Source organism: Numenius arquata, chromosome 20, assembly GCF_964106895.1.
Source record: "Numenius arquata chromosome 20, bNumArq3.hap1.1, whole genome shotgun sequence".
Classification (NCBI taxonomy): domain Eukaryota; kingdom Metazoa; phylum Chordata; class Aves; order Charadriiformes; family Scolopacidae; genus Numenius; species Numenius arquata.
In genome coordinates, this window is record NC_133595.1 from 8,530,223 (window position 1) to 8,547,097 (window position 16,875).

General features: G+C 58.0%; 1 protein-coding gene across 1 annotated transcript; it reads left to right on the forward strand.

Moving 5' to 3' along the window:
- The first annotated feature begins 562 nt into the window (after positions 1 to 562).
- On the forward strand, positions 563 to 16,120 carry AJAP1 (adherens junctions associated protein 1). The gene is made up of 6 exons (XM_074161459.1): positions 563 to 588; positions 698 to 802; positions 1,399 to 2,066; positions 12,197 to 12,284; positions 14,459 to 14,701; positions 16,048 to 16,120. Exons 1-6 carry the CDS (start codon positions 563 to 565, stop codon positions 16,118 to 16,120), a joined length of 1,203 nt encoding a protein of 400 aa, XP_074017560.1.
- Positions 16,121 to 16,875: the final 755 nt, after the last annotated feature.

A 16,875-nucleotide genomic window follows, 5' to 3' on the forward strand; every position in this document is an offset into this window, starting at 1 on the left:
TCCTCCCCCGGCCTGAACTATTTTGGTTTATGTTGTCTGTTTCTGGCTCTTCCCTTTCTCCTTCTGCGCGTTTTCCCTGCGTCGCCTTGTTCCTCCCCAAAATAAATGCTGCTACGCTTTGAAAAAATACCCAATTAGGAAAAAAAAAAAAAAAAGAAAGAAAAAAAAAAAGAGATCTTCTGAGCAGAAAAAGGCTGTGCCTGAGAGTATCCAGGTCAGCTCCTTTAGCTTCGTTTGCTCACGCACGGAGGGAGTGTACGAATGCTTCTGTCAACCAGATGCACATTTTGTAGTGCTCCCAAGGACTTTACGGGGCGCAGCGCTGCGGAGGATTAGTCTATTTAGCCATATAAAGCTCTCATTAACTCCTGCTGAGTTCGACAGAAGTCTTTCTTGTGTAAAAGCTGAGTAAAATGGTGTAAAGATTTTTGGGCTTTGGCCTAATGATTTTTTTTTTTCCCGAAAAAAAACAAAAACAAAAAACAACAAGAAAAATTCGTGTATCAGGCATTTTCTCACCGTGAAGCACCGAGCTCCATGGGGGGTTGCATCATAGAGGAGGATGCGAGTGGAACAGGACCTGGCGAGGTGCGGTGCCACGGAGGAGGGGAAGGGAGAGGCTTTGACGTGCCCTGACCTGATGGAGACACGTTACATCCAAGCAAAATTGTGAATACTGAGCCTGCTGACGGTGCAGCGCGACTTCCAGCCGTTCTGTGCCCGAGAAAGGGGCTGTGAAACGGGGCTGCTCGTCCGTCCCTGCTGGGGTAGGAAACAGCCGGCGGGTGCCCGGCAAGTCCCGGTGCCGTGGGGTTGTGTTGGGCGCTGGGGATGCTCCTGCTGCGGCGTGGGCCACCTCCTCAACAGGAGACAGGTCACACCTGCGAAAGCGGAGTCCATGGACTCTTCTGCCTTGGCTCATTGAGGGATTCATACCACTGCCCTTCGTGGGCTCGCTCCTTGTTCCTTGGCTTGGAAAGCTGGGGAGCAGGGGTCAGGCTCCCCAATTCCCTAGTGACATAGAGACTCCCTTTCTGCTCCTGCCATCTGCTTTGGATAATTCATCTAAAAAGGCCGAGTTTGGGTAGCACAGACACTGGCATTTTGCGGTGGAACCCATCCTCGGGTCATTCATGGCATTCGCACGTCAACTGAGAAGCAGCAAAGTCGTGGGTTTGGCTGGCGGTCCTTGGTCTGCCCCATTGATGGTGACGGGTCGGTGGTGGGGAAGGGTCTGGGGAACGCTGCCACGCCGTTTAGGGGGGTCCTGTTGGGAACGCGGTGGGAGGACAATGGCACCGCTTTCCCGCGCTGCCAGGGGGTGTTGGGGGTGGCCGGGCTTGGGGAGCGCTCGGGTCGCCCCTCCGCCTTTCTAACGCGGTGACTGTCTGTCCGCAGGTCAGGTTGCCCGCTCGGAAGCCATGCTTGGATTTTAATAGCCATGTTCCACCTAGCCATGGACCTCGCCAGCTGCCAGCCCCCCGCCAGCGGGGCCGGGGGGAGGCTGTCGCCGCGGCCGGCGCTCCGGCACAGACTGTCCCGCGGCGCGCTGTGGGGCGCGGGGAGCGGGGAGGAGCTGCGGCGCCCCGGACCCCCCTGGACCTGCGCCCCCGCGCCCCCCCCGCAGAGACCCCGCTCCCGACGGCCGCTCCCCGCCGCTCCGTTGCCCGCTGGCCGCTCCCCGCGCCGACCCCGCTCCCGGAGGGGCCGGCGGCACCTGCGCGGCCGCGGCTTTGCCCCCCGGGATGGGCGCCCCACGGCACTGCCCGAGGTCATCGTCTGGGGCCCCACGGGCGAGGAGGACTCCCTGGAGAGCAGCACGCTGCCCGGCGCCTTCACCACCGCCACCACCGCCGCCGCCACCACCACCACCGCCACCACCACCACCGCCGCCGCCACCGCCGCCGCCACGCCACCCCGCGCCCCCCCCAGCACCCCGGCTCCCGCGCCCGGCGGCGACGTGCCCCGCAGCAGCCCCGGCCGCACCAGCACCGCCGAGCCGGCCGCCGGCCACAGCAGCGGCGGCAAGGATGCTCGCCCGCCCCGCGGACTGGGAGACAGCACAGGTAGGGTCTGCCGGAGGGGCCGGGGCGGTGAATCGAGGGGGTTTGGAGGGGGTCCTGGGGCAGAGCGGTGACCGTGGCACGAGTTTCTCCGGGACAGAAAAAACGTGTGTGGTGTTAAACGGGAGCAGTCGGGAGGCAAGCGGCTGCACTGATTCATTGCTTTTATCGGAGGCGTTTTCCAGGAGCTTGCTGTGTTTTTCCCATTAGCGATCCGTCCCCAGCCCATCTCCCTTAATCGCATTTAGCGCGGCGCTCGGGCACGGGGACGCCTTCCCCCAGCGCTGTCTGCTGCCTGGACATGGATGGGAAAGCTGCTTCCCATTTATTTCAAATTATATTTGTTATTGCCAGTATTAAACTGTGGGATACCGTTGTATAGTTTACAGAATTTATTCACTGTGCATCGACTGCTTTCAGCCCACAGTGATTTTCTAGTCGAATCGAAGAAGAATTTTATGGCCTAATCTTAATCCCAATTAGTTTATCCAGCCTGCCCGGCTTGGCGGAAAGAGACAAGCCAACCAGAATGTTGTTCCTGACTTAAAGGAGTTATTTATAGCGGGGGAAAAAAACTCCCAACCTACACACCTTTTAAAAAAAAAAAAAAAAGCCACGCTGGAATTGGCTGGGTAAATGAGCGAGGGAGTGTGGATAACGACTGCCGGCGTGAGCTGCGAGCTGCGTGACGTGTGATGACATCTTCAGCCTTATCTTCCCAGAATGGCCACAGTTGGTGCCTCTGGCCTCGGTGGCATCGTGGGGTCTGGTGGGAGCTGGCCGCAGCAGCCCATCGTGCTCCGTTTGCAGCACGTGGGAGGATGGCCCCGGGCACGTGCTGTGGATTATCGGTGTTGGATGCGGCGTTTAGGCGAGGATGAGCCGCCGGTGCTGCCCTGCCCACGTTCCTGCCCCCATTCCCACGGGTGCTGCCACGTTCCCACGGGTGCTGCCCCCATTCCCACAGGTGCTGCCCGCGTTCCCACCCATGCTCTGCCACCAGTGCCCTCCCCGGCCAGCAGACCAGCAGAGCTGCAGCCGCCGGCATCCTCCTGAGGGGCCACTGCTTTAATCCGCCGGCTCTTAGCCTTCATTAGGGGCTTTTTCCGAGATCGGAGTTTTCACTAATTAACTTCTTTTCACCGAGTGGTGAATACAATAAACTCCTTCCCGGGGCTAAAGGACCTTTACGGTCTCGGCCCGTCCACCCTAAATTGAAAAGCGCCTGAGCTCCAGATCTGCTTTGCCTTCCTCTGTCGGTGCTGGGTGCCCAGGAGAGCCCCCGAGAAGCTCCTGGTGGGGGGCACCCAGCCCCTGCAGCACCTGGGGATGCTCTTGGCCGTCTCGAAGCACCGGCCGCGGCGGTGCCGGTGCTGCTGGCGATGCGCCCGTGCCAGGCTGTGCATTTCTCAAGCCCTGCTCCTCTCTGTTGTATAAGTCGTAGCGGCTGGAAGTGTTTGTTCTCTGCTGGGAAAAACATATGGCTACAAATTAGGATAAGGTAACGCGTCTGTACTTCTCATTTGCCTCAGCCAGCATCGCGAGTCCCCGTCCCGCACGGCGCCGGGTTGGTGGGAGGGTGAGCAGGGGGGATGCTGCTCTCCCAACTCATGGTCCTTTAGCTCATGCTGGCAGTAGCCCGGGGGTCAGGGTGGTCCCCAAGGGAGCTGGGGCCATCCCGGGAGCTGGCAGAGCCACCCCAGGGGTCCCGGGCTCCCAGCACGACAGCGGCACCCCGGTTCCCGCAGGATCGGGTGCTGCCGTCGGCATAACGGTGCTGCGTTCCCCACCGTGCCCTCGCCTCCCTCCAGGAATTGCTGGAAAGGGGCATGCTCCTGGGAGCCTGGTCTTGCTCCTGGGCACCCAGTGATGCTGGGGGACCGTGGGGGTCCCCAAGGCACACGTGGGGTGGGGGGCGCTTTGGTGGAGGCAGCGGCGGTCGCTTGGGTGGGCAGTGCAAGCAATCCTGCTCGGTGAGATCTTCCTCTCGCCCTGCTCCTCCACGCTGAAAAATGAGGGGAAAAAAAGCCAGAAACAATGTCTCCGTGACTCACGAGCAGCAAAAACAAGCCTAAAAAAATAGCGCATTCTCTGCTGGTAGGTAGGAGAGAAGGCAGACGGGGGATTACTTGCGATGCCCAGAAAGATAGCTTTTTTTTTTCCTCCCATTTTTCTGCTGGTAGGTGCCGCTCTGGTTTGGTGGGTGCCGCCGGCGGAGGGGGGGGTGTTGTGGGTAACCCCCAGCTCAGGTGTGTTTGTCCCGGTGCCACCTCTGCCTGCTCGGCGCCTGGCAGAGTGCTGATGGCAGTCAGATGGGGACGCAATATGTTCACCCAGGCGTAGTTTATGCTTATGCTTTTCAAAAATGTGCTTCCCTTTTTTGGGGGCTGTCACAATCATTTTTACGGTGGAGCACGGGAAGAGAGAAATAATTAAAACTCCGGCGTGCTGCAAGAGGCAGGGGCTGGAAGGAGCTGCCAGCGGGGCGGCCGCCGATGCTCTCCGTGTGGGCTGGGCTCCTCCGCCGAGGCAGAGCATCCTCCAGAAAAGAGGAGGAAAGAGGAGAATGAATCAGAGAGTGTCAGGGCGAAGGCATGAATCGCGCTCCCTGGGTTGTCTGAGGCTCTCCTTTCAGTATTATTAGAATAAAGCCGTCTTTAATTAAAGCTTTAAGTGCTTTATAAGGCAGACGACTTCATGTGTCGTCTGCAGCTCTTAATGGTGGTTTGATCGCCGGTACGCGGCAAGTTTGGCATCCTGCTTTGAGGCGGTGGGTGCTGCAGGGCACCCCCCAGCACCCCTTCCCCGGGGCTGGGGGTCAGCATCGCCATCTGGGGGGCTCCTGGGAGGAGGCGAGGGGCTGTGTGGGTGCTGGTGTGGGCACCCGTCCTGCCAAAGCTCCATCCCACCCTCTCCTTCCTCCCCGCCACCGGCCAGGAGCGTATCAGGAATAAATAATAATAAAGAGACATTCTCTTCCCCGCTGCGGGGTGACCCTGCCTTCGAAAAGGGGGTGCAGGAGAGGAGGGCGCTGGATGCCGGGAGATAGCGGATGCAAAAGGCTTCAAAGGAATTAATTAAAGATAAAATGTGTTTAAAAGAAGACCCTGGGCGGTCGGGATGGAGCCGCCGCTTTGATCCGCCGTGCAGGGGCGTGGGGGGCCGCCGCCGCGGGGGGCTGCAGGGGAGGGGAGGGGGCTGGACGGCATCTGCGGGGCCAGCACCCCCGTCGCCTGTCCCGGGGGGTCCCGGAGGATCCGTGCATCCTTAGGGATGGGGGCTGATGGCTGAGGCACGGGACAAGCATGGCCGCGAGCTGAGCTCTCTCCGGCGGGGGAGCAGGGGCTGGTTTCTCCCCGGGATTAGCAGACGCCTTCACCCACGTGTTCCTCAACGAGGCAGAAACGCTCCTCTGCTGCTCTCAGAAGTATTTACTGCTCGGTGATATTTGCTGTAACACCTGAGAAGATAAGTCCCAGTGTCTTTAGCATAAGCCTCTAGGATCTTCGTTCTTGGCAAGAAGATTTCGCAGCAGCAGCAGCAGGATATTCTTCGCCTTTCATCAGCCCAACACAAAATACCAGGAGGTTTCCAGGAACCTTGGTGGTGTTTTTTTTGCTGAAGAGCTGCGTTTTCACTTCAGGATGAGTAATGCTCGCCGGGCTGGGTTTCGGAGCTGATTGCCCTGATTCACCAGGCGGAAAATCAAGGGGCTTTGCCTGCCCGAGCTCTGCTTCGGAGGCCGGCGGGGGGCTCAGAGGAGCAGCCCCACGGAGATTTCCCAGCCGATGAACTGGCTTTGCACCGGAGCAAGGTTTTCCAAGGCGGCTCCTGCCATACCTCCTCCCTGGTGTCTAACCCTTGTGTTTTTTGTGAATTATTTTTCTTACAAGCTGTTAAGCGGCAGCAGCGTTCGTGTTAGGGCAAAGTCTGGCTGATCCCCCCCCAGGAGAGGCCAGTGGTGGCCGGGGTTGCAGCAGAACGGCCACACAGCTCTCCTGATTGAATTTTTCTGTCCTCAAGCAGCTTTATCGACCGGATGAGGCTTTTGGGGATTGGATGTGTTTTCCAATGGCTAGGGAAGCTGTAACGCCTCCCGAGTCCAGCCAGGTTTCCCTAGACTGTCCGTGATGCTTGGGAGGAGGTGGAGGTGTCCCAGTGCCCGGGGTGAGCAGGAGCAGGGGAAGGAGCCCCATGGCAGGGATGGGGTCGAGGTGCTGAGCCCCACATGGCAGGGGGGGTCTCCCCAGAGTGGAGCAGAGGGGCAGAATCCCCCCCCTCACCCTGCTGACCACGCTGCTGGGGATGCAGCCCATGGTGCGGGGGGTTTCTGGGCTGCCAGCACACATTACTGGGGCGTGTGGAGCTTCTCATCCACCGACACCCCCAAGTCCTTCTCCTCAGGGCTGCTCTCAGCCCATTCTCCACCCAACCTGTATTTGTGCCTGGGATTGCCCTGACCCAGGTGCAGGACCTTGCACTTGGCCCTGTTGAGCTTCATGAGGTTTGCATGGGCCCACCTCAAGTCTGTCCAGGTCCCTCTGGATGGCATCCCTTCCCTCCAGCTCCACACAGTTTGCTGTCATCGGCAAACTGGCTGAGAGTGCCCTCAATCCCACTGTCCATGTCGCCAGCGAGGATGTTAAACAGCACCAGTCCCAGTACTGACCCCCGAGGAACCCCACTCAGCGCCGGTCACCACTTGGACATTGAGCAGTTGACCACAACTCTTTGAGTGTGACCATGGCGAGGAACAATGGCCAACAGTGCCGATTCCACCTGTGTTTTCATCATTACCCTCTCTCTGAGCTCTTCAGCCACTCCCAGAAGCTGGTTTCTTTTCAGTGCTCGTTACTGGAAGCCCATTTGGGATGGTCTCTCCCTGGCTAGAGGCGATGCTTTGGTTGAGGAGCGAGAGGGAGAGGTGTCAGGGCCTGACCCTGCACATGTCGATCCTGCTGCCCTGCCTTATTTAGCAGATTTACCCTCTTTTGGCGTTTGGACTCAAACTGGGAGTTGCGGGAAGGCAGAGGGGAAGGACCAGGGCAGGAATCCGCATGGGCAGGGGCTTGGGTGCTCCATCGCAGCCCTCCTGGCACCTCTTGGGTTCCTACCACTAACAGCGACTCAAGATTATACTCTGCAAAATGAAATGGAGCTGTTTTTCCCTTTTTTAATTTTATGCAGCTTGGAGGCCTTGACGAGGGTCTTCAAAGAGTTGCGGCTCATAGCTGTTTTTATTGGGAAAATGAAAAATACGGTCTCCCTAACCAGAGCTGTTGAAATAAAGGCCTTGGGGGATAGAGGTTCTCTTTGTTTTTAATTAAGAGCTTATATCTCCTGTTCGCTGCCATTGCGCACTTCTGCAGTAGCAAGACATTAGTCTCGAATGGATTTTCTCATGGAATTAATTCTGTTGATGCAAAGCTGTCCGGGAGCCGTTTCAAAAGGTGGCCAGAAAGGCCAAAACTCAGCGCTTTCATCTCGGTGGCAAATATATGGTCTTTAAAATAACAGATTTTAAAAAAAAAAAAAAAAAAATCCCTGGCACTTGCTTGCTTTGAGAAGATTGAGTTTTTCTCTGGACTTGGGGGAATTTGGAGTCGCGTTTTGTGGGTTGATGCCCGGCTGCTGCCCGCGGGGACGCTGGGGCTGGGTCCCACCGCTGGAGGGGACGGCACGTCCCCAGCGAGAGCCGAGTGCGCTGGGACGGGGCGAGAGTGGAAAATCCCCGCAATATTTCAGCATTTCCGAGGGTTCAAAGAGCGCTTTTGAAGAGCTTTCCCTCCTGGCAGGCGACACATTAAATTCTGCTGCACTAGCAGAAGCGCAGGGGTTTGGACACACTCTCAATTCCATTAAATACTTCTCCTGTAATTACCCTCGAGTTAAATGGTCACTGCGTCAAATTGCCTGGTAAAAGCCTCGTAAGAGGGAGCCTCTCGCAGCCCCTCGCAGGGAGGAGGCATTTCCAGCTGCCGGGGCCAGGGCGGACGATCCCTCCTCATCCCATAAACCAGCCCCTGCCCTTCCCACAGCTTGTTTCTTCACTGGTTATTAACATGCAATTAAGTGACCGCCGGGCTCTGGGAACTTGCTGGGATCGGAGCTTTGCCGTTGGAAATGTTGGCCGTGGAGATGAGCAAATAAATCCAAGGCACCGTAATTCCTGCTTCCAGGTCCTTCCCTGCAGCCTGCCCCACGTTTGGGGGGGCACAGGCTTTCCCTGTGAGTTGCCTGCTCGGCAGAAGCCTTCCTGCGCCCGAGGAGGAGGGTAATTTTTGCTTTACGAGCTATTGATTTTATCCTCCAGGTCCCTTCCCTCCAGACAGATTGGGCTCCTTGAGCTGTGTTTAAAATAATGCTTTGCTCTTCGCAGCCATCTCTCTTTCATCTCGCCTCCCCCCCAGGTGCTGCGTATCCCTTGCGGGATGTTCCCCTCTCCCAGGATGTCCCATCCATTAACGCCCCCCCCTTGCAGATGGGATATTTCTGTTCGATTTTGCTCTGCATGGTTCTATATATTTATTTGGAGGCCTCGAGGAAAGGATCTGGTGTATTTGCAAGGTAAGGATGAAGACCTGTGAGTCTTTCTTGCAGTGAGTATTGCTGCAGGTCTTCCCGGGGAGTCATCCCAGTCGCCATCCCGTCCCTTTCCCTCTCTCCATCTCTGCCGTGGTTAACATGGTTGGGAAAAACATTTCCCATCTCCTTGAACCCCCCGGGCTCCGGTGCAGAATTAATCTGTGATGCGAAGGAACTTGCTTCTGCGCCGGTACATATGGCAACTTATGTATGTGACGGAGTCTAAAATTATCCAGCCCTTCTTAAAATCCATGTGTCCTGCTCCCGAGAGCTGCCTTCCTTCCCAGTGCTCAGCCACCTGCAATCTGTTCTGCCTGCGCCTTCCCCATTATGTAAGTGCAAGGATTAATTGCATCGTTAGGTCCTCCCCTGTCCCTCCCGCGGCTCCCCCCTTTGCAGAAGGTCTCGTTTCCGACGCCACTTCTGTTTTCAAAGGAATCGGGCACTGGGCTGGCTTTTTATTTTATTTTTAGAGTCTTTTCCTTTTATCTTTTTCGGCGATGTCCCACTGGGAGCTGCTCCAAGATTGCCGGGAAGGAGGCGGCCGGGGTGGGCGTCACTGCGGACCCGGCACACGCCGGAGCACCAGAGCTGCCAACTGTGCTCCTCGGGTCTGCCGGGACATGGTTCCCATCGCGACCATCCTACGGGGACCCCAAGTGTGGGGGCAGAAGTCTTTTTCCAGAGGTGGGGAGCCCTGTGGCATTTTCCCCTTGAATTCCTTTGGGAAATGAAAGCCGGAGGTGGAGCAGCCGAGGAGCCGTAATTTGGCTCTGGCTCCCCAATCCCTTGTGGGTGCTGGGTGTCAGTTCGGAGCCCCCAGAGACTCCAGAGCCATGAACAGGTTCTAGGAAGCCCTGCTGGGACTCCTGCTCAGGGGCACGAAGCCCATCAGCTGCTCCCCAGCGTCAGACCCCGCTGGAGCTGGGTGCCGGGACCCCCCCCGTCCTCTGCCACCGCCGTCCCCAGCCCTCCCCTTCGCTTGCCCCGACCCGCTCCTGTTCTGGCAGCTGCTGGTGCCAGCCGCTCTCCGAGGAGCCTTGTCACAGCCTGTTTGAACCAATTGAAGTGTAATTGGGAGTAAATGAAGGAAATGGGTCATTTGCAAAATAGGTGCTTGAGCCGAGGGAGAAAAATAACCCTGACGCATCCCATCCCGCTGCGCTCGCCATCGCCAGGGCTCGGGGGAAGGAGAGCAGCCGTCCGTCTGTCCGTCCCAGGGCTCCCCGGGGAGGGAGAGTGCGTTGGGGAGCAGAGGAAGAGCCCCAAAGTACGTGGGATTTGCATCATTCTGTGCCTCTCCGCGTTCCAGTGGGCTCTTCCCTTCTGCCAGCTCAGCACTGGGAGCGTACCAGGATCCGAAGTCGGCATTCCAGAAGTGCTGGCCTTTGGGAAGTCATTTCTCCTCGGTCCTGCCTCTAGAAAACCCCTTCACTGGCGATGTCCGTGGCGCGACTGACATCTGCCACTGCTTCCCACTCCCATGTCCTCTCCTTAGAGTTGGGATCCCTGCTCTTTTCTCCAGCTCTTCTCCCAGACCTCCCCCATGGCGTATCCATTGGCAAAGTGGGCTCAAAGCGCATCCCTCCCGGCAGCCCGGTGCCAGCCCCGGGGCTGGGAGCGAAGCCTTCCCTGCAATCCATGGAACTGGGCGTGTTTTGGGGAGTCAGACTCACCAAAGGTGACCTTGCCTTTATTATATTAAACCGTCAAGACTCACAATCCCAAGCGTTTGATTTACGCCCGGGATGCATCCTGGCAGCAAAGTCTGCAGCGCTTCCTGAAAAGGCGTCGCTGCTGGCTGGCCTCATTGCTCAAAATCTGGGATTTTATGGGTCTCCACATCCCGAGCAGGGATCTGCGCCTCCTTCCCGGGGCGGCCGGCGGCGAAGCCCTGGGTCCTGCATCCCGGGAAGCACGGGAACGCCGACGAGGGTGAGGTGATGGTGGATCTTGAGCAAGGATGCTCAGGTGATGAGGTGTGGTGCTGAGGCAAGCGCGTCTGCAGGCAGGGCTAACAAAAGCCGAGGTGGCCCTCGAGGCATGGCGTGTGCTCCCAAAAGCTGGGAGGCTGCTTTGGAGGTGGCCGTCCAAAGGTGACTTATGTCCTTGCCTGCACTGAGCAGCTTCCACCTCCCCTCAGGTGTCACCGTGGGTCTGGGCGGCCTCACACAGCTTTTCTCCTGCTCTTCCCAGGCCAGGAGCATTTCCCGTTGTGTCTCTGGCGGTTTGGATTTGGAGGCATGTGGGCTGGGGAGACGTGGACCAGGAGCCGGGCTGCACTCGAGCAGCGATTCCCCCCGGCTGAGCTTTGTCGGCAGCGTGGGCAGGGACCCGAAGCCCCCGGGGAGCCGGGGTGAGCAGGGGAGGCGAGATAACAGATTTCAAGGGAGTCGGAACTTTTGTCCTTCGAGAGAAGGCAGCAGAGCAGCCAGCGTGATCCGAGCTTTAAAATACCACCGATAAATCTTGTCTGGCCTAATTACCCAGCCTGGGGCTGGTGCTGGGGCTGTGGCTCGGAGTCTCCCACAAGCCTGCCGTGAGGATGTGTGTGTGTATAGCTGCTGCAGCCAGTTCTGCCCGCACCCGTGGCCATCAGCCACCTCCTCCCTGGGCCAGCAGCCGGAGCTGCTCTGACGGCATCCCTGGTCCCGATGGCATCCTCGGCTCCATCAGCATCCCCGGCCCCACCAGCATCCCCAGCCCCACCAGCATCCCCGGCCCCACCAGCATCCCCGGCCCCACCAGCATCCCCAGCCCCACGAGCATCTCCAGCCCCACCAGCATCCCCGGCTCCAGCCGCTCTTGGGTGGGAAAAAGCAGCAATTTCCTCGCCACACGCTCCCACACAAGCTGGGAGCTCTACGCACGCATTGCACAGATGCACATATATATATATATATAAAAAACTGCTTGTTTTCATGTCATGCTAACACTTATTTATTTATTAAAAATACCATCCATCAGGAGCTGCAACATCTGCTTGTGAAAAATAGCACATCCTTGGGCCGCAGCCAGGAAAATCATTTCATTACGAAATTGCAACTGTAAAGCGGCACCAAATCGCAAACATACTGTACATCGAGATGCTTTTGTTTCCAAACTGCTCATTAGGAGTGATACACGAGCCAAAATTATACCCTGTGTAAGGTGAATTACGAGAAAATGAGCCCACCCGACCTTCTAAGTGAGCAGCAGTTAGTGCGGTAATTATTATCTGTGGTTAATCCCGCACCCACTGCAAGGCTGCGCTCAAGTTTCCCTTTCCGTCCCGGAGGGGATGCGTCTTCACATCTCTTCCGTTCTTCGTGCCTAATTCGGGCTGACAAGGAACATACTTGAGAGGGTAGGAAATGAGAGGCCTGGCTTAAGGATTATTTTATGTAAGGCAGGGGAGAGGATTGCGTCCCCGCTGCCGGGGGCTGCGGCGGCCCCGCGCCGGGGGGAGCCGATGGGGGGTCTGTGTGAGGTGGGGGGGCTTCCCTCACCGCTGCCCCGGGCCCCCCCTGGCTCCCGTCCCCACTCTCTCTCATTTCTTCTCTCCGCAGGTCTGGCGGTCCATCAGATAATCACTATTACCGTGTCCCTCATCATGGTCATCGCCGCGCTGATAACAACTCTTGTCTTAAAAAATTGGTAAGGTCCCTCCTTGGGCTGGCTGGCTTGGAAGGGGTGGCACGGTGATGGGGACAGGATGGGGACAGTGGTGCCTTTCCAGCACTAAAGCCTGTGGCATCTGCCGGGATGGCTTTGGAAAGGTGTTGCAGGAGAAAATGGGGTGGTTTTTAATGCTGAAGCCTCCAAGGGAGGTGGAAGCACCTGGGCTTTTCTGGCTCTCACCAGTGGTGGGTGGCTTTGGGGTCCAGCACGTGGCCAGGGTTGGGTGCCACATCCCACGTGCTCATCGCTGCTCCGGGGTCACCGTGCTGCAACCTGGTGCCACTTGACGAGGCCAGAGTCCTGCATTTGGCCACAGCAGGTGTCCCCACATGGGTGCGGGACCACCCTGCTCTGGGTGACATCTCCTCTGCCCCTGCCTTAACCAGCTTTATGCTGCTCCTCGAGCCACCCCCAGGCTGGGCAGGCAATGGGGGCATTTTGTGACCTTCCCCACCCCTCCGGGAACCGAAGGGCATCTCCTGACCCCCCCGGGTGCCACCGGTTTGAAGCGTGCACGTCCCCCCGGAGCTCTCGTGCGCTCCTCCGGCTTCGTTTGCTCCCGTGTGTTCTCTCGGCGTGGCTGGGCGTGCGGCAAAATAGGTTAACGCTTCGCTTCAGGCGCTCGTGGCTTTACCTATTTTCCCAGGGAAACTGGCCTACTTTGAGGTCAGCCTTGCCGGAGCAGCGATCGGGCTGATGCTCCGGGCTCGCTGCTGGGCTTGCCGGCCATTGTCCCCTCTGCCCCCCGCCGAGCATCCCCGGGGGCTGCAGCAAATCGATTCCCGCACCCAGGAGGATGATGATTAGGTGATGAAGAAGCCCTAGGATTAGAGGAAAAACTGTTTGCAGGGCTACCGAGTCTCAGCAGAGGTGCAGTGAGACATTCAGCTGGCCAAAAGTGCTGAGTTACTTGCCCCCCAGAAGAGTTTGCTTTGCTGGGAGCCTGCGGGGAGGCATCGGTGATGCTCGGTTTTGTATCCCAGACAGGATTTACTTTACTAAAACTTCCCCAGCCCCAGCAGTATTTCAATGAAAGAGCGTGGAAAATACTGTCTAAAACACTCCTGGGATTTTTCTCTAATAGTAGTAGTATCATCGATCCGCTGACCACGGCACAGCGCGGGGAACATCACGCTGAAGCCAAAAAGGAGAAAAAAGTAAATACAGAGATCAGTGTAGAATAGAACACAGACGGATCCGGGAGCGCTGCGGAGCCACCAGATCCCATTGGAGTTTCCGGAGCCGGTGGGGTGCCCCAGAGCAGGGCTGTCCCCCCAACCATCCCTCGGCTGGGGGGGGTTCTGCCTGGCAGAGCAGTTTCTGAGCGATTTATCCCAATACTTTAAACTTTTTGGTGCTTCCCAAATGGAAAGGGTTTAATGCCATTGTTCTCACCTGTGTCTTTTCACTTAAAACAGGGCTTTCGTTTCCTGCAGGTGTAAAAGTATGACTTGCTAATTCCTCTGGTGGTAAAAACCTTGTGTCTAAAATTTAAATTTGATCCTTAAAAGAAAAGGAAGGCAAGCCCAGGGACTGCCTGGCTGTGGCTGATCTTTCCAAAGTGTCTGAACAGCTGCTTTTGATGCAGCCCAGGATGCCAGAGGAGGCCACGGAGATGCTGGGAGGGCTGGAGCCCCTCTGCTGGGAGGACAGGCTGAGAGAGTTGGGGGGGCTCAGCCTGGAGAAGAGAAGGCTCCGGGGAGACCTTAGAGCCCCTTCCAGTCCCTCAAGGGGCTCCAGGAAAGCTGGGGAGGGACTCTTGGTCAAGGAAGGGAGCCATAGGATGAGGGGGAAGGGTTTGACACTGGAAGAGGGGAGATGGAGATGAGATGTAGGGAAGAAGTTCTTTGCTGTGAGGGTGGTGAGAGCCTGGCCCAGGTTGCCCAGAGAAGCTGTGGCTGCCCCATCCCTGGAGGGGTTCAAGGCCAGGTTGGAGGGGGCTTGGAGCAACCTGGTCTGGTGGGAGGTGTCCCTGCCCAGGGCAGGGGGTGGCAGTGGCGGGGCTTTAAGGTCCCTTCCCACCCAAACCATTCTGTGATTCTATGAATTCTAATCTAATATTGAGCAATGTATAATTACCGGTCAATAATGCAAGTTCCCCTGTGGGCACGCGGGGTGTCGTGTCCCTTCTCCCCCCCCCCCGGCCCCAGCTGCGCGCAGAGCGGGCGCCCCCGGCGCAACAGCCACCAGCGCAAGCTGGACCAGCAGGAGGAGAGCTGCCAGAACCTGACTGACTTCGCCCCCGCCCGCGTGCCCAGCGCCCTCGACATCTTCACCGCCTACAACGAGACGCTGCAGTGCTCCCACGAGTGCGTCCGGACCCCCGTCCCCGTCTACGCCGAGGAGGCGTTGCATTCGCCCGGGGATTATAAAACAACCTTCAACGGAAACAGGTGAGGAGGTGCCGGGTCCCTGCGGGTTGGGGGCCACCATCCCGCTCCGGGGGTCTGCTACCCCCTCTCTTCCCCGGGAAAATGCCCCGGGAGCTGCCTTCCCCTGGCTCTCCAAGCCACCAAGATGCTCACCCACCCCATAGCTCAGCGTGGGACACGGCCCCTGGACCACTCATCCCGCCGAGGTGGTTCGTGAGCCCCGGCAGCCTTCGGCACCGCACATTTTTCACCTCCCGGCTGCTGCCGCCAGCACGTAAATGCTGCTGGATCCATCTCCCAGCGTTCGTGCTGTCTCCAAAGCGGCATGGAAAGAGCTGCCGGGCTGCGAACGAGCCGGGTGATTAATGGAGGAGCGGGTGGCGAGAGCCAAGCGAAGCGTTCGTCTGGCGTGAAGTAATGATGCATTAACGAGGGGGCTTCACGGCAGCTGGCGGCGCGGTGTGAGAGACGTGAGCCCCAGCTCTGCCGGCCCCTTCCTGCGCGGGGAGGGGGCGGACGGGAGGGTGGGAGAGTGACCACCCCACAAAAGCCAGAGGAACAACCAGGAGGAGGGTTTTGAGGGAGAAAAGGAGCAACTCGTGCCCCAGGCAGCCCGTGGCGTGCGTGCCACCGCAGCTGGTGTCCACCTGCACGAAGGACAGAAGCCTGGGAACCAACAGCTTTAATGGACGTCTTTTAAACCATCACCGGCCTGCGCGTGGGGGGTTTTGCTGGTGCACGTTTGTCAGGATTTCCCCAGGTTTTGGAAAGCAGAGAATCAGTGGGGGTTTTCAAACCATTTCCTTGAACATCCTCCGCGCATGTTGATTTTGGTGAGATTTAAGGTCCCTTCCAACCCAACCCATTCCGTGATTCTATGGATCCCGCTCCACCCCGGGTCCTCTCCTTTGGGCTGGAAGGGCTCCCTTGCTCCTGTGCCATGGGGTGATGCTCTCTGGGACCCCACTGGCCTCGGTGTGTTCCCAGTCCAGCCTGGCAGAGCTGGCGATGGCAATGGGCACGGCAGCCCCACGTGGGACCCACAGCAGGGGGATGGAGGGACAGGGGGGTGGGTGGCATCATGCCCTGGTGCCCTGTGGGGTCAGGCCTCCCCAAGGCAATGGGCTGCGTTAGAAGGTGCTCGTGCACAGGGGAAAAAACATCCAATATTGCACTCCATCTTTTTCTCCTCCTTTCTCTGCTTTGCACCGCCTGGTTTCCAGGGCCAATAAGCTCATTCAAAGCGCTACTTCAGAGATATTATTTTTTTCCTCTAAAAAAGCTGATTTTTGCAGCAGGCCTCCTCGGTTTGCTCCTTGTGTGTTTTGTACCAGCACCTGCAAGCCCCCTTTTTCTGCTCGCTGCAGACCCTCGTCTTCTGACCGGCATCTTATTCCCGTGGCCTTTGTGTCTGAGAAATGGTTTGAAATCTCCTGCTGACTGGCCGAAGCCTGTTTGACTTCTGGGGGCAGGGCAGACGCCATCGGGCTGTTTCCTGGTACGTACCGCGCTCCCCCCGCACCATCCCCATGTCCATCACCCCATCCCCACCGTCCCCTGACCCCTGGCAGCCCCTCTCCTCCCTGCCTGGTGCCATCCTACCGCTTCTTTTGGGACATGGGACCCGGGTGTTGCCTTAAAGGGTGAAGGAATTTGGCAGAAAATACCCCACCCCACCCCCCCCGCATTCCAGCTTGTCCTCAGATTTCAGAGGGGCTGGGGGCTTCGATTCTGAGTGATGCCCAATGCTGGGGTGGCCGGAGACATCTCCCATCGTGGAGGGAAGGGCAGGCACCACGGTGGCTTTTCCATGGAGGTGAATTACAGACGGGCCCCAGCTAAAAGGCAGAGACTGGGATATGGATGTGGACTTTGAGGGCAAAGAGTCCCTGGGGCTTCCTTGAACTTCAGCCTCATCTCGTGGCTCCAGCCCACCTCAAAACCTCGGCGGGTGATGGCAATTTCCGTGCGGTGAAACAGCCTGATCTGTAATTAACCTCATGTTGCGTGATGGACAGCCCGTCTCCTTCGGGAGTTGGGCATCCCACACGCATGCTCCATCCCTACCCAAAAGCTCTGTTGATGATGTTTGCTGTCATAAACACCTCCATGCTCCCGCTGCGAGGGTGCCAGGGGCCTCCTCTTCCTCCTCCTCCTCCTCCTGGTGCCAGGGTACTCCTCCTCCTTCTCCTCCT